Source organism: Asterias rubens, chromosome 13 (assembly GCF_902459465.1).
Source record: "Asterias rubens chromosome 13, eAstRub1.3, whole genome shotgun sequence".
Lineage (NCBI taxonomy): Eukaryota > Metazoa > Echinodermata > Asteroidea > Forcipulatida > Asteriidae > Asterias > Asterias rubens.
The window spans coordinates 13,595,611-13,615,151 of record NC_047074.1 but is presented as its reverse complement, the minus strand read 5'-3'; the positions used below and the strand labels follow the sequence as shown (position 1 = coordinate 13,615,151).

General features: G+C 38.6%; 2 protein-coding genes across 2 annotated transcripts; one reads left to right on the top strand and one right to left on the bottom strand.

Annotated features, from left to right (window-relative positions):
• Positions 1-54: 54 nt before the first annotated feature.
• On the top strand, positions 55-13,881 carry LOC117298370 (microtubule-associated protein 11-like). The gene is made up of 10 exons (XM_033781595.1): positions 55-550; positions 6,441-6,657; positions 7,051-7,137; positions 7,306-7,435; positions 7,722-7,866; positions 8,987-9,147; positions 10,651-10,745; positions 11,524-11,657; positions 12,216-12,562; positions 13,178-13,881. The coding sequence occupies exons 1-10, from the start codon at positions 137-139 to the stop codon at positions 13,299-13,301; spliced, it is 1,854 nt and encodes a 617-aa protein (XP_033637486.1). The 5' UTR covers positions 55-136; the 3' UTR covers positions 13,302-13,881.
• A 2,743-nt stretch (positions 13,882-16,624) lies between these two features.
• LOC117298622 (ragulator complex protein LAMTOR4-like) lies at positions 16,625-19,314 on the bottom strand. The gene is made up of 4 exons (XM_033781942.1): positions 19,161-19,314; positions 18,474-18,557; positions 18,241-18,358; positions 16,625-17,503 (listed from the first exon to the last, which is right to left on the bottom strand). The coding sequence occupies exons 1-4, from the start codon at positions 19,161-19,163 to the stop codon at positions 17,406-17,408; spliced, it is 303 nt and encodes a 100-aa protein (XP_033637833.1). The 5' UTR covers positions 19,164-19,314; the 3' UTR covers positions 16,625-17,405.
• Positions 19,315-19,541: the final 227 nt, after the last annotated feature.

Sequence of the window (19,541 nt, the reverse complement as noted above, 5' to 3'; positions counted from 1 at the left end):
AAAGACACACGTTCCGATTCGATGGGTTTCGATGATTCTAAGTCAATAAGCCAATCAAATTACTCGTAAGAAAAAACCCATTTGGATCACCGCCCATCAGTCCAACTACCCATGCGCGGAATTGTACATTGTAAACATGGCGGACGATTTGGACGTGTTGCAGAAAGAGTGCAAATTTGAGCTGGTTTTCCCGTCGAAAGAGCCAACAGACTGGGTTCAAATTAAAGAGATACCGCCAAGATGTAAAATTTACTCCGGTGAGCGGATAAACTTCGCTCTGGTAGTGCAATATGTGGGTGAAAATGGCTGCAAAGAGAGACTGCAGGATTGGCAGTCGGCTGTACGATCCGTGCACTGCAAAGCGAATGTCGGCTGCTCGTCTGCAACAGAAAACAATGCACTTACCTGTATTACGAAATCTCCAGCACGATCGAAATCTGGGGGGCGTGTACATAGCTCCAGACCCTCTAATTCGATAAATAGATCAACGAGGATTTGCAAATCATTTGCAACATTCAACATTGGTAAAAGTGCGACCAGCAGCAAAGAGGTGAGAATAATTTAATTAATTAAATTCGTGCAATGTTTTTTATTAGGTAGGGGGTCTATACTAACAAAAATAATAATAATATTAAATTTCACTGCAACTGCAGTCACATTCACAGTGCAATGCAAATGTTATTGTTAGTTAAGTTAGATCTCAGTCACTGACATTATTTTATATTTTATTATAACAAATAATACAAGTTTTGTCTTCATTTTAATGTGTTAGTTTGTTTGTTCGTTTTTTTTTTGCTTTGTAAAATATATTGATATTTGATTTTGAATTGGTGAAAATCAGATAAATAAGTTATGAATACTTCTATAATAAGGCTCCCCCTTGAGCCTTATTTAGTTTCTAGAATAGAAGAACATTAATTTATGAATAGCCTTTTCCTGCGGGTTAAATGACCAAAACAAATTGCATTATTTTGTTTTTGTTTCTGGAAACTTACTTTAATTTTTAAAATTTATACAAAGGAATTTGTTGTAAAATATCCGGCAAGATGAAAGCGAAAATGTCGTGGTTGGATAGCTCATTTTACTCATTGATTTACTCAGAAAGAAGATACTTTGAGCCAGGAGTTTTAAGACATTCTTAAACCCTGGTCTTGTATTTTGTAATTTGTACATACTAGAACCACAGAGTTCCACAGGTGTACGTGTACATACCTTCAAATTTGTTCTACAACTAGCGTTGGTACATGGGTTTCTCCTGTATATATGTACAGCCCCTGGTATTATCAGTAAACCCCATGGCTTGTGGATGTAAAAGTCTTCACAGTCTCCCGTGTAATTCTGTGGAAAGGAATGAGCCAGTTGGGCAGAGAGTGCAACCGCTACTATCTGGGTCCGAATGCATTTCTTGCAAGACTGGCGTTGGTTGTAGGTTTTAGTTTTTTTTTTTTTTTTCCAGTATGTACATCTGCAGAAAACCCCATGGCTTGTGGACGTAAATATATTCACAATCTCCTGTGTAATTCTGTGGAAAGAAAAGAGCCACTTGCACAGAGTGCACCCGCTACTATCGGGGTTCGAATGCATTTCTTGCAAGACTGGCGTTGGTTGGGGAACTTGTAGGTTTCTTCTGTATGTACAGCTGGTATTTTCAGAAAATGCCATGGCTTGTGGACTTAAAAGTCTCCACAGTCGTCTGTGTAATTTTGTTGAAAGAAAAGGGCCAGTTCGGCAGAGTGCACTCCTACCTTGGGGTTTGAATGCATTTGATTTAGTCAGGCTCAGTCGATCAATGTCCAGATCTTACTCTTGACATTTACCAAGCGCTGAATCTGTATTGTGTTTTTTCCCCCCTCCCCATTGAGTGCACAAATCACCGCTTCTGTGCACAGTCACTGCACATTTTCTGCCTGGTACTCACAAGCTTGCCTCTGTCAATTATCCTGTACGACGGTCATGCTTTTCTTAATTACGACAAACCTGCACACCCTTAAACATTTTTTATTCCACCAACCCTTGAAAACAGATCAATATCGTAGGCTTTTCGACTACATACGTCTGTCCGTTTCTGTGTTCTCATTAACAAATTAAACCATCAAGAACCTTAGTTACTGTTGCTATGAATATTGGATCAATAATATGATTTTTTTTCCTACCTGGTAATGGATCTGTCGAGAACCAACTCGGTTAAGACTGAAGTGTAAGTGTCTACGTTTTTTTTCTCGGAAGCAACCTTTGGTGCTCCGTGATCATATCAATTTAATCCATAAAGGCCTCTTAATTTTTTAACTTGAGTATCCAGGGATTTTCTTATTTTTACTCATCCAAAATCAACCAGTTTTTTTTTAAGGTTACAGTAAAGCTTGCTCATCTTCCTGATGATGAAACACTGAAATACAGAAAATACCATTTCTAGAAAGTTACATGTGTAAATAACAAACTATGGTCTTTTGACTCTCTTTTCCAAATGACAATATTTGACTTTTTACTCACTGATGGTAATTTTTTTTTTTTAAGACAAAGGGGGCATGTGTGAGAATTTTGTGCACATTTCGGCCGGTACGCAAAAAATACAAAAAATAATCATTATTTATTTATTTACTAATTATTATTTGTTTACAAAAAACATAAGAGAAACCATAAAATTGCTCCAGATTGCACAATAAGGGCTTTTTAAACTAGAACAAAAACACCAGAATTCTGAAGACGTTGTTTCAATTCAGCGTGCTTCAGCCAAACTTAAAACAATTTGAGTCCAGAATGCCCCACAGTTTTGAACAAAACTGGGGACAACACCTGGGTTGTCTTATTGCCTGGAATTTCATTCTGGAGAGGGCAAGGTCATTTTCGTTTTGGAGAGGGCAAGGCCATTTTAGTTTTGGAGAGGGCAAGGCCATTTTAGTTTTGGAGAGGGCAAGGCCATTTTCGTTTTTAAAAGGTCACTTCTATTGGAAAAAGTCTATGGGAAAGTTTTGAAGGGCCACCAAGGCCAAGACAAGGGGCAACAGAAGCCATGACCTCCATATAATTCCAGGCCTTAAACTGCCACATTAGTATTTCCAAGAAGTGTCTGATTTTGGCACAGATCGTCACATTTGTTAAAATGTCTAAACACAGCGTTCATCGAAATCCAATTAGCCTTGACCAAGTCGGGTTCAAGCAACACTGAGCAGTAGATTCAGGTTGTCAAATTATACAGTGTGGACATTGGGTTCTCAACATCATGTTTAATATCCAGCTGACCTTGACCCTTGCGATAAGCGTATTTCACAGGTTGGCTAGAAAGTGAGGCGGACAGTTTGCGCATTTACCATGGCAAGAATTTAGAGGATGTTCTTTTTCATACAGTTGGGAAAATCAAAATGATGTCTTGGGAAACAGAGTCCTTGGGAGGAAGGAGACTAATGATGTGCAGCTGATAGTGTATTTTTTGCATAAAGTACTCAAAATTAGCATAAAAACTTAAGGAGCAACAAAGCTGGTATAAAACATTGTGAGAAACGACTCCTCTTGAAAAAAACAAGAGGAGAAAGTGGTAATTTCTTACTAAAATATTTAAGAAAGACTTCAGGCCTGAAGCCTTTCTCAGGCATCTAAAAACATAGAAGTTTGTGCAAACAAGGGGTTTCTTTCATTATTTTCTTGCAACTTCGATGACCAATTAACCCCAAATCTTCACAGATTTCTTATTTTAGGCATACGTTGTATCTTGAGGTACACCAAGTGAGAATACTGGTCTTTGACAATTACCAAAGGTGTCCAGTGCCTTTAAATCAGCAATGGCGTACTGCATCCAAATTGCCATACAATTGGATTTGCACTCAGTGTTGGTGAGTAGTTTACCCGATTGAATTAGCTTTGGGACGACAGTTAGAGCTTTTACAGATGACTGTCATAAATATTTGCAAACTAATTTCCACCCTGACATAAAGAGTTGTTATTTGCCTGCAACTCATTTAATTATTAATGCCATGATGTCAATACGTACACATTGGGGCTTCACTGCTTAACGCAGGGTTCTCTGTAGGTTTTTCAAAAACTGTATGGCATTCTAGACCCAAATGTTTGGATGTTTGGCCGAAACAAGCTGCAATTGAACTGAGGTCTTCGGAATGTTTTCAACTTGGTATTTATCTTGGTTTTAAAAGCTATAGGCCTACATGTACTGTGCAATGTTGAGCATTCTTACATGCACATTTATGGTTTTCTCTGTAAGTTTTTTGTGAATAAAAAAAATGGAAATAAATAAATTTGTTTTTGCATTATATACTGACTTAAATTTGCACATATCGTCACGCAAATTGCTCGCGTAGGCCTGATATACTAGCTCGTACATGGGGAGAATCCTTTAGGGTGATTTGACAGTGTTACCATCAAGAAAAATATTTTTAACAGCTTGTATTTGGTTCTTTTTTTTCTCTCTAAATATTGTACAGACATGTAATTGAATAAAAAAAACAATTGTTTGTAATTAGTACAACTTTGTTACTTCAGTTTCTGTGAGACCACATTTACATAATGTATTGATTATTAGCCAATTAGCCTAACTGTCCTGACTTGAGAACTCTCAACGACTTCCCTCATATTCTCCCATGAACACTTTAAAAGGCAAAACAAAACGGTACAAAACCACAACAAAAACATTCCACACTTTGCCCGACCATGGTGTGAAATATCATGCAGTGCAAGATTCTTCAGTGACATTCCTCCTAAGTATTGATAATCAGTAAGCCTCAATACACCTGTCCATTCTCTGACTCATCAGATACAGCATCCTCAATATCTACCGTCTTGCTCCAGAAATAATCACCAAAGGCCTAGAAAGGTCAGTCAGGCATGGAGCAGTGGAAACTACACCCCCCCCCCCTCCCTGAATGCTGTAAGGCTACCCGAGGCCTCCTACATAAACTTGAGGAAACTGCGTTCAGTCGTTCAGTTGCAGTTTTATACACTACATCCTTAAAATTTTAATTTCCGGTCAGGATTTAGGGCGATGCTTATATTTATGAAAGGTGTGCAAACTACAAACGTAAAAGGAATACAGTTACTTATTGGATACTTGTGTGGGTGTCTAGATTGGTTATAAATTTATATAATGCAGGCCTGATCTATTGAGAGGGCAATGCCATTTTTAATTTTGCAAAGGGCACTTCCATGGGAAAATCTTGAAGTCTATGGGAAACTTCTCATGGGGCACCACGGCCAAGACCTTGGGCAAGGGAGGCCATGGCATGCCTGGCCTTTGTATAATTCCAGGCTTGTAATGATAAGGTAGTTAAATATTACAATGACTCGAATTGTGCATGTTTATGTACCCACAAAATATATTTGTTTGAGTGTAGTACGTGGAGACACGCTAAACTTGGCCTACATAGTAGTCGTATTATTAAAAACAAAAACAGGAGTTTTGTGGCCAGTCAACTTTGTTTTAATGGTTTGGGATTGTTGTGTTTGTCGTGGAGAGAGGCGGAGAGGCTTAGAACCCACATTGGCAGAAGGACAACATTGTATGTTCATTAATCCCTATGAGAGTTCAATGTATGAGTAACTTCTTTGAGCTGACAGATTGAAACCATGCCAACATGGACACATTTGGGAAGGTTCCACATAGCCTATAAGAGTTCTCACGTATGGCAAACTAGAATTGTTCAAACATCTACTCATGAAATGGTAGTTTTATTGATTGTATTCCTCATCCAGTCGATGTGTGTTTTTACATATTTTGTTTAATCCTTCTTGTAATGTTCTTAGTTGTTTGTACTATTTATTGCCAATAACTGATTTTCAATCACATCCAATTTGACATGTGGGCCACAAAGTTTGGGGTTAATAAAATTAAACGAACAAAAAATCAAAAGTTGTTGACAATGGTTAATGTATACATTTGATTCCAATTTGAAAGTAGATTATTTCCCCGTAGTTTTATAATTAACCTAAAAACTCTTAAAGGCAGTGGACACTAATTGTAATTACTCAAAATATTTATTAGCATAAAACCTTACTTGGTAACGCCTAACGGGAAGAGGTTGGTAGTATACAACATTCTGAGAAACGGCTCCCTCTGAAGTGTAGTAGTTTTCAAGAAAGAAGTAACTTTCCACAAGTTTGAATTCGAGACCTCAGATTTAGAATTTGGTCTCGAAATCAAGCATCTGACAGCACACAACTTTGTGTGACAAGGTGTAGATTTTCTTTCATTATCATCTCGCAACTTCGATGACCAATTGAGCTCAAGTTTTCACAGGTTTGTTATTTTATGCATGTATGTTGAAATACACCAAGTGAGAAGACTGGTCTTTGACAATTACCAATTGAGTCCAGTCTCTGTAATGATTGACTGGGGTTAAGGAGAAGGGATTCAGTCTTTAGGAACCAATACACAGTGAGTTGAATTCCTTGTCAATAACATCTTTTTATTTCTTCTAATTCCATCTCCCCCTCAGAGCGAACCCATTGTACACGAAGACCTTGTCATATTTCCTCTATCAGCATCCCTGACTACCTTGCCAAGTGCACTACGCACCCTTATTGTATCTGTTCACATCACGAGCCAAGCCACGTCACGGAGATACACACGAGACAACAACTACCTTGATCTACTTACGCAGATGCCAATGGAGGACGTATTTCAGTTACAGCGCCCTCTGTTGAGATGTACAGGTAAACTGCTGGGCTCAATTTGTAAGCAGGCAAAAACTGCTTAACAGATTTCTGCTAAGCAAAAATGAGTAGGAAACCAGTTACAAAAGGTACATGGCAAACATTTAGTGTTTTGGCTAGTAACAGGAAAAGACTTTGTCATAAAAAAAAATAAACGAAAAAATAAAATTGCTTCCTAACCAAAATGATCGATTGAATACAATCCAATGGTTAATGTCCTTTTATAAATGTTTGTATCCTGTGGGAGTCTTTCTCAAGGAAGAAATCATTTAAGCTATGAGAAAAACTTTGCTAGGGTCGAAACCTGAGGCCATAACAAAAAAAGAAACCAACTTTCCGTTTACTGAATTCATTTAACGCAAAGATAAATTGGCGTTTGATACTTATTAACAGTTAAAGCTGAGCTGTCGATTCTACCACCTCCTGAAATACGATGTCAACATGTAGCAGTGGCAGGCAAACATTTTCTAATCATCAAGGGTATGTACATGTTGACTTTTCTCTGACAACAAGAAGCCCCCGTTTCTTAGATTCAAATGTTTTTCATTGATTTCTTACCAACAGCGCATTTCAGAGGAATTAATTTTGAAGAATGCTTACTACCATTACCACCATTATAGTAATAATAATTATTATTATTTTTCACAGTAAACAATGACTATGCAGAGAAGTTGATCCTAGACCATGTTCAAGTCCTATGGAATAAGAACCATAGTCTACAGCATTCATCCCATCCAGCAGCGTGGCTACATAGAGCGGATCAGGTGGCACTCAATGAGTATGTATAGAAACATTGATCACACGTTAACGACACCTGTTAACGACACCCGTTAGTATAGCTCGTTATGAAGCATCAGTAATTAGATTCTATAGGGTGAGGAGGAGAGGATGTTTCAGGCCTGTGTCAGGTACTCAAGTATTATGGGTACCCATCTGCCAACTTCGAAACCTATGATAATAGGTTGGGTTACACCAAGTGAGAATACTGGTCTTTGACAATTACCAAAGGTGTCCAGTGCCTTTAACATTGTTTTCATGGTCTTATTGTCTTTCTCAATCCCCAGTATCTTAGATGAGATGGATAGCACCTTCATTGAGATGGTCACCAGTTCTTCGTACAATCTACCGTTATCGTTACAACCGTTAGAACAACATGCTTTTGTCTTCCAGCTCCACTTCAGTCAATTCTGGAGAAACAAACCCGCCAAGGTGAACTCATATTTTAAATAAGATATTGACAACTTCTTCCCGGTTTACTAACAAGCAAAAGTTGAAGGTAATATACAGAATTGGTAAGGATATTAAACATTGTTATACTTAAGTCTTAAAGCTTACAAAGTTCTACCAATCCTGTATATCACCTTTTTAATGGTATGAGGGATGTAAAGCAAATTAAGAATACATGAATAGTTTTAGAAATAAGCATGTTAACCCATTGCTGACGTTTTCAGGACTAACATAGAATCAGAAGTATGACGGTTATGATGGTTCACTAAACTCAAACCTTGGCCAAATTTCATAGAACTGCTTTAAGCAACAAAAGTAGCTACACGTTAAAGACATTGGACACTATTGGTAATTGTCAAAGACCAGTCTTCTCACTTGGTGTATCTCAACTTATGCATAAAATAACAAACCTGTGAGAATTTGAGCTTGATTGGTCGTCGGAGTTGCGAGATAACTATGAAAGGAAAAAACACATTTTGAGTAATTACCAATAGTGTCCAATGCCGTTAAACATAAACATGTACATTGCAAGCCATTACAGATGAAGCCATCCATGTACTGTATTGTAGCTAGACTTCCATTTATAGTAACTCATTTTTCACCTGCCAAAAACAACACAGACCAGTAAACATTGACAGCAACAAGTCCTTTGGTCATGCAGCCTCAGCCATAGATTTCATTGTAGAATTAATGATTAGTAACTCATTCTTCACCCGCCTTAAACCAAACACAGGGCACTAAGTTGCCACTATTACTAAGTTTAACCTGTTTTGTGCCATCCATGGTGGGTTTAATAGACGTAAAGTTTGCTGGCCTGATGATAAAATCATTGGCCTCTTGCATACAGTCCTGTGTAAATTGCAAGCCCTAGTACTCCGTACAGACAAAGCCATAGATTTTGTTGTAGATATACTCATTAAGTAACTCATTTATCACCTGCGTTAACCAACACACAGGGCACCGAGTTGCCACTATTACTGAATCTGACATGGTTTGCGCCGTCCATGGATAATATTGTGTGCACCATATCTCGGAATGGCTAATAGATTTCATTGAAGGCTTCTTTATTTAATAACCCATTCTTGCGTTAACCAACACACAGGGCACTGAGTTGCCACTATTACTGAGTCTGACATGGTTTGTGCCGTCCATGGTGGGCTGTCAGACTGTATGCACTCACTACTCACTACCCAGCTTGCGGTTAGACTTCCCATCTTTCATCATGTCTGCACAGTGTGAATCACCCGTACAGGTTGGCGACAGGTGGGTGGATTCTTCTAACCCAGACCCTAACTTTTATCATCTCGTTGTGCCGTTTTTTGTGTCTCTGCTACACTCCCGTGAAAACTTTCTTGGAGTTGACTTTTGAGGCCTGCAGCCAATTTCGTGAAACACTAGGATTAATCTTCTCTGGGGTTAGGACAAGTAACTAACTAATTCTAAATAATTGTAAATATTTCCCTGATTGTTGTACAAAAGTTCCCTGATTACAACATGCAAATGTTTGCAGCTCTGTATTGGTTATAGGAAGCTTTTATAAAAAGCTTGTCAGCATAAACAAGGAGTCAATTATAAAACGTGTGTCTCTCGCCTCAAAAGTCAATTGTAAGAAATTTCATCTGTCTACATGTTTTCACCCTGCTTTTATCAACTACTCCCTCCTTTTTTAACCACACCCCCCATTTCCAGCATCCCTACTTCATCCCTTTCCTCCTACAAAATACATGTGTCACTCTGAATTCCGAAAAGTGAAAATTATTCATATGAAAAGAATCCGCAAATCAATCATCATGTGTGCAAAGTTATGAGATGGCAGGTTGTAATATTGGGAATGACATCTTAAGTTTGCACAATCCGTCAAGCTCAGCCTATTTGGGATTGGAGTTGATGTACAAGTGACACATGACAGGTGGATGGCGTCTGTGGCTCCGACCACACAGTCTCTATTCGGCACTTGTTACAAATTTTAGAGATGGTCTGGGGTCATGATTGCAGCAGGCCTGTAGCTGCAATGGAATTATGAGCTCTCTCACCCAGTTACTGCACTTGTGTGCACCCTCAATGGATTGTGTGTTGTAACAACTGGCTCACCATTCCTTGTCCAGCCATGACACCAATCCCCTTCAATATTACAATTAATTTAATAATATAATTAGCTGCTGCAAACTGCTTACCAACCAAAAGGACCTATGGTATAAATGCAAAAAAATAGTTAATGGCCTGATGTTTCGACCCTAGCAGAGTCTTTCTCAAAGGCTGAATGACCACAACACCCATGAACATTAATTAGCCTTTTGAGAATAACTCTGCTGCTAGGGTCGAAACGTCAGGCCAATGCCTTAAGCTGCTCAAGAGGAACCAACTAAACTAACGTACTACTTTAGTTTTAGTTTTTTTTTTAAGGAGTACCCCATGAAAAACAAGCATAATATCCCTTATGGATAGCTAAGTGCTCATTCCATCAGACAATCCTACGATAAAAATCAAGAAGAAAAGAAAGGAAATAAGGGTTATAGGACTATGCCTCACCCACTAGAAAGTGATGAGAGACACAACAACTAACATCAACTGTATAGCTCCAAAGTTAGGAAATCTATAACCCAAAGATGACTGCAGTGCAGTGGTACACAATTTGTTTTTATTTGTTTTATTACTGGTTGCTTCTGAATCAGTAAACAAAAATAAGAAACGAATAATGATTTTTTCTCTCCAAAAGCACCGCTTCCTAAACTAACCCACATTGCCATCACTTTCTTCATGCTGCAGTTTTAACGTAAACTACACGTTACTAAACAATCTTCAAGACTTCTTGGGAATAACGTTACTCTGGATGCCTGGGAACCGCTCTATGACTGATACAGGTAGCTAGCACGGCTCAATTTCATAAAGCCTGTAAGCACAAAAACCTGCTAAAGCACAGGAAAATCTTGCTTAGCAAAACTAGGTTACCAGCCAACATTCCATAAAGTTAACACTGTTGCGACTGGTGCCCCAATCATTTTGTGCTTGGCAAAGAAATTTGTTGAGCATTTGTTTCAGTTAAACAGATTTATGAAATTGGGTTCTGTACACATAGAGAATGGCTGTGCTATAACGAACGGCTTATGGCTGTGGCTAAATGGCTGCATTGCTTATAGCCATAGCCAGAGCTAAGGATGCTGGTTAGCAGCTATCGCATAGTTAGACTAACATTTTCCTTGCACAAGTAGCTGATTCTAACAACACCCACTCATGTGACCAATTTCTTAACCACTTCAAGCCGGTATTTAGAAAAAAATGCCATTGACTACCTGCATTATTAATTTTAGGAACATTTTGGAGCTTTTTCAGTAATAGTTTTCCTTTGAAAAAATGATTTCCACAATGAAACCCTGACTCTGCAAAGGAAAGACAACAACGGTTCTCGTGATTAGCCTCGGGATATGATGTTGTCATCTTAGAAAATATAAGTGGGCACTCGCTGTGATTGGCAGCCAGTAATAAAATCTGCCATTATGCTGAAAATTTGCTCCGGGCATCAAAAAACAAGATTCTTTGCGTGCATTTGTAATGTAAGAAGTTTCCTCCTTGTTGTATTTCTTATACCCGTTTCATTTTCTTACATTTATAATATTTTGTCTGATCTCAATTGAATCTCAGATGAGACGTCGTCTAGGTTCATCGAGGAATCGATAGTTTGTCAACAACCTAAGATTGACCTAGGGATGTGTATCAAAGGATCGACAACTGACGTCTCAGTCACATTTCAAGCTGTTCGCTCAGGAGTTCACGAGGTAGGCGTCTTTGTCCTGTTTTTGTTGTTTCACAAATTTTCATCGAAACCCTAGAGCAATTTCTTTGAAATTAGTTCTCTGTCTAATACTAGTGAATATCCAAATGATAACTTGATGGCCTTATGTTGGTGGGCACTAGGTTTACGTGTAAACGCCACGTTGTCTAAAATGTGCACTCCACTGAAATTATTAATGCACAGTGACATTGCCCACCAGTATGGCGCAGTCAAGATTACTCTGATGATGACGTCAGGTGAATTGGGTCAATACAAAGTTTTGTTGATTGTGGGTTTTGTTGATTTTATGTTTTATTGATTGTGTGTAGTTTATTTGTAGTAAAATTATTTACACTTTACCCAGTCTGCTCTACCAGCCAGGCTCCCAGTGGATGATACATATAGACTTTGAAGGGGGTAACCCTGTTTCAGCCTCAGTAGTAGGTGGCAATGTGCCCTTGGTGACAGTTAAGTGTAGTCCTCACCTAAAAGTGACCGTCCCTTGCCATGTAATGCTTGACCATATCTCATGAAAAATAATTGCTTTCTTTTTCTTCTTTAGATTGGTAAATTCATGAAGCTGAAACTGCAGTATGCAACTCCTCCCAATCACCAACCTCAACCGTCAACAGCACCCTCATCGCCATCAATCATACCTCCAGTCACCACGGCAACCACATCATCGGACACATCGCAGACGAACACGTTCCCTCGTAGGGACCGCCGACGTTTCAAACGCCCAACGCTGCCCCGGCAGCATTCCTTCTCGTCGCTGTATCAGCGGTTCCAGATATCGGGGAACCGTTCTCGGTCTAATTCCTTCACGAGTGACGATGACACTCACTCGCTGCCGGGAGATCTTGCAGATAGGGGTGAATCGGCATCGGCTTCGTGTAACTCACTCAACGGGTGAGTAAGGGGAATAATCATAGTGTTAGCCAGAGAGGTGTCTGGGGGTCTTTTGGTCACCCTGTTTTTTTTAATTTGGATACCTTGTTTTATCTGCCACTAATATTTGTTACGAATTGACAATAATAAAAACAATAGCTGTGTTAGCAGTGGTTAGTCTGATAGACAAGGATGGTAGTAGTAGTAGTACTTAACAAAATTATTAATATAATAATAATAATTTGGGGGGCTAATCATCCTTACTCGCAGCTAAGAGCTGAATTGCAAAGGACGCGACTATAACGTGTTTTAGAAGCAGGCATGCAAGGGCGCCTTTGGCTGCCAGCCTCATCAACCCATTATAATGACGAAGGAGCACAGCCAAGACCGAAAGTGTTTGACTTTTCCCGAGGGAGGAAAACCGGATGGTCTGGAAAACCCTTATGGCACAGCAGAGAACCAACGCACAACTCAACTCGCATATTGTGGCCCTGGCCAGGAATTGAACCGGGTCACCTTGGTGATGCCACCATATAAATTAACTAGTCTTTACATGTAAGTGCTACTTCTACTTTCCTCAATGTGAAAAAAAGCCATTAAATTCCATAATCTGAATTTTGCTTGTTACTGTGGCAGGTCAAGTAGCGTTACCAACAGTCCAGTCAAGACTCAACAAGTGACCACAACCATCCAGCCACCTAAACCATCGGTCAGCATCGACAAGATTGCCAAGAGGAGATGTAAAGTCTACATCTTATGAACGCTTACTCAAGGTCAAAGGTCACAGTTACACATAGGTCACGATGGTTCCACTTAATTTTGATAAGTTTTAAGAGAGCGTAAAAAGGCACTGGACACTATTGGTAATTACTCAAAATAATGTCAGCATAAAACTCACTTGGTAACGAGCAATGGAGAGCTGTTGATAGTATAAAACATTGTTGGAAACGACTCTGTCTGAAGTAACGACTCTGTAGTAGGGACTGAAAACCCAATCCACTTAGTGCCCCCAGTGGGATACGAACCAGGTCCCAAAGGTGGAAGGCGAGGCAAGACACCCTTTCACCAACCTGACTGCCCTTTTTGAGCAAGCTCGTCTAAGAGAAAATTAATCTTGTTCTTGTCTTATGGTCTACTTCAATACTCGACATAATTGAAAGATTTTGTATTTCTCGGTTTCAATTAGAAATAACCAGAGAGGTATTGTTATTCAAAATTACCAGACTGCCGGACTTGTTTATTCAAAAGTTGACTGGCCATGGCCAAATCTAATAAAGCTGTTTAGCAGAAAATATGTCTGGACAATCTTCTTTGCTAAGCAAAAATTAAAAGGGGCACCAGTCACAACAATGCAAACTTGATGTAATTTTGGCTGGCTACCTGTTTCTGTTAAGCACTAGTTTTCTTTGCTTAGCAAGTGTTTGTGCTTTACAGGCTTTATGAAATAGACCGATCCATTAGGCTCTGCCCACGGCGCACATGTGAGCAAGAAAACAGGCGTCTCAAATATGCCATTCTGCACAACTCTGCTGCGAGCGCCAAGCATACGCACACGTATGTCGGACCTTAATTTGTCGGACTTTTGGTTGCGCAATGGGTTGTGATCGGTCAATACGTAATGGGGTGGGGCTTAATGGGTTAGTCTTTAGGACCCCAATCACTGCTGAAATCACTGTACTCAAGCCTGCAGTATAGTGTAAATTTCCAGCACTGACCAACAGGGTAAAGTATGTTTTTGCACAGACTTTGAGTATCAATGGCCCCAACGAAGGGACTTTCTGGGTTTTATGAAAGTATTCAGTCTTTTATGTCATATGTGTATTTATATGAGAAGCTATTTAACCTTTTTATTTTTGGACTAGAAATGTGCAATAAGTTATATGCAATGTTTTGAGCTGTCTGAAGATGTGCTTGCATTTCATCGGGTTCATATTTATACTGAAATGACTTGTTTTCATTATTTTAACTTTCAGTTTATGTTTAGGGAGTCATTCAAATGCAAAAATGTTACCAATTGGTCAACGGTAGGAAATAGAAGGCGGAGAAAATGTCAAAAAGTGATTTATTTCATATGCTTGGATGTGTGATATTCGTAATTGATAATTATAGATCTTGTGATTATTTTGATTTTGTTTTATGCCTCGATGGGACTGGGCCCAATTTCATAAAGCTGCTGAAGCACAAAAACTGGCTAAGCATACTCTAATTGTGCTTATCAGAATATGGTTACCAGCCAATAGGCCTTTTCTCATATACAATCTATGACTGGTATTCTGGTAACTTCTGCTCAGCAGAAATTTTGTAAGCATTATTTTGTGCTCAATGTAATCGGGCCTTGATCTTAAATAACCAAAGAGGCCATGGCCTGTGTTTGCCACTGATCTTTGTCTTGGTATCCTTCCAAATGTTGGCCAATAACTTTATGATTGTCCAATGGGTTTTTTTTTTGTGCAAAAAGCAAGTTTTCTTACCCGTTCAAAGATGGCTTTCCAGATACCAGATTGTCCCTCTTTTGCAATAACTTGAATTTAAAGCGGCATAATTTATGAAAAGATTTAGTCTGTAAAAAAAATATACTTGCCACGCATTAAAGGGGGAAAAAAAGAGTTGCTGTTTATTTTTTAGAGTTTAAAATGCTGTTGGAATGCCTGAAGCTTTCAAGTGGGTATATAACTTAAAGGCAGTGGACACTATTACTCAAAATAATTATTTGCATAAAACCTTACTTGGTGACGAGTAATAAGGAGCTGTTGATAGTTTAAAACATTGTGAGAAACTGCTCCCTCTGAAAGGACGTATTTAAATGTAAAAACAAACCAGTGAATTTGTGGGCTTTTGAGTCGGGAGAAAATAGTGGGGAAAAAACATGCACAATTTTCAGCATTTTTAAAACAAGTTGTCCTGCACTTCGGTTGTAACAACTCAAATCAGAGGTTGTTTTTATTTGTTCAGCCGTTCATTTCACCAAACTCTTCCTAACTTAGGATTTATCTTAGGACTTAGTACGAGTTAAGTTCCGTATCCAAAGACGTTATGACGCATTGAACCCATCATAAGTTAGGTCGAGGTGCTCTTCCTAACTCTAGATAAGATTAATCCTAGCGTTTTGTTAAATCGGCTGCAGGTTTTCAGTTAAACTTTTCTTGAGAGTGAGGGAAACAAATTTCACTCAAAAATGATCTTAGTATGAAACTCATGATAAGTCTAATCCTGTATATTTTTGTTTTTAAAAAGTACCTCTTAACTTTTCAATGTTTTTGGTATAAAGTTAACCACAAAGCCACTGAATAAAATCATAACTTGCCCAAAACTCTGCCATTTATTTATTAATATTTGTTTAGTCAGAAAAGCTTATTTTTTTCTGTCCGTTCTAGTTAAATTGTTTAAATATTTGATACAATCTTGCCGGGTCTAAATAAATGCATTTTTGCATTTTGTAATAGAGGTAAAATATAATAATTGTAAATTAGTAACTTAGGCTGCAAAAGATAATGTCAATGCACTCAATGTTCTATTACTTTTCACAGTGATACAAACTGGTGTGCACTTGTATATATTCAAAAAGTAATATATTTCAGAATTACACCATTATCTTTTTAATAAAGTCATTTGGCAACAAATGTTGTTTTATCTGACATTGCTTCCGTTTAATTGTTAGTTTCTACAGCGTCGAGTGATTTCTTAATTAGCCTCTAGTTCATCCGCACTAACGTCTCAATGCACTTTACATTAGTGCCCTGGTCATTGCGCCAATAACATTCCTTTAATCTTTCTCAGCTCCCTGGGGAGTATACAGCCCGATGGTGCCGTGGGGCTAGTGGCTTTTTCAAACACAATATCAACCTCTACCCTCACAGGCACCCATTCATACCCCTAGGGGAAAACAAGGAACTATAGTAAAGCATCTTGATTATCAAGGACACAAGTGCCATGACCGGGATTCGGACCCACACCCTGATGACTTAAACCCAGTTTGCAAAAGCTCATTATAGTTTCCGTAAATAAGTTGTAAATAGCGGAACATCTGAAAAGTTGCAGGCCTGTGTGTCAAGTCAATACAGAAAAACAAACGACAAAAACTAATTTATTTGTACACAAATGTATGTAAGCATTTTATTTACAAATCTTATTTTGGGGCCAGCTATTTATTTCTGTTACAATAATTCCGAATAAAAATAACCAAAATGTTCTGGAATTAATTTTAACAAAAAGGAAGGAATAGCAGTGGTCGTACCAACCAAAATAGTAATATCTTCTAAAAGTTGTCGTTGATGTCACAATAGATCAGGCAATCTGGGAAGGTTACATTATCATTAAATTTTTAAGGGAAAGTTTTGGTTCTTCCTGCCTCACTCTCATCCAATTTCATAGGGCTGTTTTTAAAGCATAACTGCTTAACAATCCCTTTAAGTAGACAACAGTGCCTACAAATTTTCTACTCAGAAAAAATGAGCATGGAACCAGTCACAAATTATAGAATAATAATAATAATAATTGATTTTTATACAGCGCTTTACACACGTTTCAAAGCGCTCCAACATCATTAACCCTGGTCACTAGGCCATATTCTTTATTAATTAAACCATCTTGCTCCCTGGGGAGTTTACAGCCTGTGCAACAAATATGCCCCAACAACATACGGAGCGCGCTTGAACTTGCTCCATTTTGGAAACGCCGCAGCGAAGCATCGCTGCAAAGTGCCCCAAGTGTCCTATATTCATCAATATAGGACTCGTAACACAAATTTCTGGGTGTCGCGTTTCATGGGAGTAACTAAATGGCAAAATAAAGCACCTAGCGTGAGGTGTTTTCCACCAATCAAATGACAATGATCTATGTAAGCAGATTATATAAGGAAATATTACTAAGCAAGAACAGGCTCATGTGGTGAACTATGTCTTCTGCTGACGTAAATCTTTCCGTTTGATATTGTTATCAGATACATGAAGTCATCAAAGACAACTGAAACAAAAAAAGAGAGAAAATATTGTCAACTTGGTTATTATCATCATCAAGTCTGCTTAATATTTGGTAAATTTGCATCAAGGATAACAAATATTAGTTTTCGTGGTACCCTTAGGACGATGTGTTTTAGCACTCGGTACTTTCCCCAAGTTCTGTGAAAACAAAATCACAGGCAAATTATTCGGGCGGGATTCGAACCCACGACCTTTGCGATTCTAGAGCAGTGTCTTACCAACTAAACCACCCAGATTGCCCGGTAGCTACAAGCAGTTTGAGTCCTATATTGTTGGTTTGAATCCCCCAAATGAGTTGCCTGAGGATTTTCTTCACAGAACTAAGGAAAGCACTGAGTGTACAGCAAAGATTATAGAGCGCCGAAGGCGCAAGATTCAGAACTCGGGCTGAAATGTGAAATCCCACCCGAAGCCATTTTGGCAAGTAACTCTTTTGATACAACAATGGATCAGTGCAGATCAGTACAGACAATTGATCATTCCTATCAATGGGAAACAAAACATTCACTTGCTGAAATGGCGGCCATGCGTGTTTCTTGTTCCAATAATGGATAAAGCTTCAGTTCCACATCTTGCGCCTTTGGCGCTCTATAATCTTTGGTATACAGTGCTTAATCAAGGGTAAAACAAATTAATGTTTGTTTGTTTTTTAGATTCAGAAGGTTTCTTGCCCGCCTTCTGAAGAAAACACCAGCAATAATTTTGAGAAGAGACTTTTACCTGATAACCTTTTGAACGTTTCAGGTTTATCTGCGTTGATCTTGACGCGGCTTGCAAGACGTACCATGTTCATCAGAATACCTGCCGTCCTTTCATCATTCTCTAGCGCACCAGACGACTGCAAACAAATCACAAAGATGTGTCGTTGAAAAACAAATCGTTGAAATATTTGGCAAAAAAAGTTGCACTACTCAAGGACACTCTTAGGTGAAGCTACAAGAACATCAACTTACCGCCATCACAGCACCATCTGAATTGATAATGAGGTAACCATCTTGTCCTGGTACCCTGTCTAGATTGTGAGGTCCTGGTCCGCTCTGTGAGAAAAAAAAACATGGAACAACAAATAACATTTCTGTTTGGTAACCGAAGAAAACATAATCAATTTATAAAAATCTCTAAAATAAAAATAAGGCCATGTGTGTGAATGAACGGCTTCGGATGTAGACTACATACATGACATATTGTGCAAAACTTTTGTTGCCAACCAAAGTCGCTTGATTTTGCCAGAGAATACACTATACACTTGAACAATAATGGGCCACTTGACTTATCCTGCTTTATAGTTCAAGAATCAAGGAGTAGCTTTTTACCCACACCCTGCTCCTACCTACTCCTATCCTAGAACTACGCGGTTTTGCTACGGGAGACGGTAGCGGACAAAACCGAAATAATTCTACCTCCTACCTAGAACTACCTATGACTACAATGAACCTCATTGTTCTATTGTTGGTAAGACTCAAGAGTACCCACACGTACACCCCCACTTTGATAATATAACTCTAGTTTTTAATTAATATGCCTAGTTTGTGCAATAGAAATAGAACAGAATCCCATCATCACACAAATGAATTAAAACAAATAATTTCCAAAGTTCTGGTACACACTCCGCTACAACTAAGGATAAAAGAAAAGCTTACCATGTTCTTAGTTTCTCTGCTTACAAAAGTTGAATTTGGACGGTTTAATTACAATAGACAAGTGGCAAATGCAGACTGAGCTGAGTGCAGGATCATGAAGAATGCAGACTTTACACACTGCTGTGGTTTTACTACTTGGTCATATGACCTGTCACCTGACCTGACCGCCGACCAATGATCCGTTTCACATGTATGGAACGCCCCCCAAAAATAGGAACAAAATAATTTCTTCATTTCATAGTTTATTGCATACGCAGTTTTGAAAATAAATTTTCACGTGTACATTTTTTAAAACATCAGAGTAAAAATTATAGCCTGAATAAATGTTTTCCTTTCGTTAAAGTGCATTATTCAAAAGTACTGTTATTCAAACTTTGTGTG

Bases quoted from the DNA above. Each gene is read 5' to 3' on its own strand.
- LOC117298370 (XM_033781595.1), top strand. From the start codon at position 137: ATGGCGGACGATTTGGACGTGTTGCAGAAAGAGTGCAAATTTGAGCTG. The intron at 10,746-11,523 runs GTAGCTAGCACG...ATTGAATCTCAG, and splicing joins CCGCTCTATGACTGATACAG to ATGAGACGTCGTCTAGGTTC. The intron at 11,658-12,215 runs GTAGGCGTCTTT...TTTCTTCTTTAG, and splicing joins TTCGCTCAGGAGTTCACGAG to ATTGGTAAATTCATGAAGCT.
- LOC117298622 (XM_033781942.1), bottom strand. The intron at 18,359-18,473 runs GTAAGTTGATGT...ATTTGTTTGCAG, and splicing joins CAGATGGTGCTGTGATGGCG to TCGTCTGGTGCGCTAGAGAA. The intron at 17,504-18,240 runs GTAAAAGTCTCT...TTTTTGTTTCAG, and splicing joins AACGTTCAAAAGGTTATCAG to TTGTCTTTGATGACTTCATG.